Source organism: Apaloderma vittatum, unplaced genomic scaffold (assembly GCF_000703405.1).
Source record: "Apaloderma vittatum isolate BGI_N311 unplaced genomic scaffold, ASM70340v1 C11634844, whole genome shotgun sequence".
In the NCBI taxonomy this organism is placed as follows: Eukaryota; Metazoa; Chordata; class Aves; order Trogoniformes; family Trogonidae; genus Apaloderma; species Apaloderma vittatum.
Window position 1 is genome coordinate 1 of NW_009744818.1, and position 658 is coordinate 658.

Below are 658 nucleotides of genomic sequence, written 5' to 3' on the forward strand. Positions count from 1 at the left end.
TTCGCAGGGAAAAGCATGCAAGACCAGACCCAACTGCTTTAGCAAATGCATTGATACTGCTGTAAAAAAAAAGAGAAAAACCCGGACAAATCAGACGCTCAGCCATCAGTGCCTGAGAACAAACACACCGTTAGCGTGCTTCAATTCAAATACAGCTGCTGAGCTATTCCGTTTGATAAACTGTGTGTTTCTATTGATTAAGGTCTCCCCAGTGACAAGGTTGAAATGGGAAGGAACTGCAAAATAGTCACTGAGGTGGTGCAGAATGGAAATGACTTCACCTGGACGCAGCATTTCCCAGGAGGCCGCACCACGACCAACTCATTCACAGTTGGCAAGGAAGCAGATATGGAGACGATGGGTGGTAAAAAGTTCAAGGTAAATTAATTTGGCTCTTAAGTTCTACACTATCTCATTTTTTTAATATAGAGTGAAAATCAAATCTGTCTCAGAGACCTCTTCCTTAGACTGTGTTTTTATCTGTCACAGCTTAGAAGCAGAATTTTCCTCCCGTTTCTTGATGCCCCTAGCAAAATAGCCAGATCTGATTCTAAAGAGAGCTAGACCTTCAGAACTGCACACACCAACGAAGAATGAGGGTGAAACATCAGGCATCTGCTGATGTCACAGCTGAAGCAAACGCGATGCTCACTAACGC

General features: G+C 43.6%; 1 protein-coding gene across 1 annotated transcript; it reads left to right on the plus strand.

Moving 5' to 3' along the window:
* Positions 1–202: 202 nt before the first annotated feature.
* LOC104279964 (gastrotropin-like) lies at positions 203–378 on the plus strand (the record flags this gene model as incomplete). The annotated part of the gene is made up of 1 exon (XM_009877444.1): positions 203–378. A coding segment is annotated over one exon (176 nt), but the record flags the coding sequence as incomplete, so codon positions are not given.
* Positions 379–658: the final 280 nt, after the last annotated feature.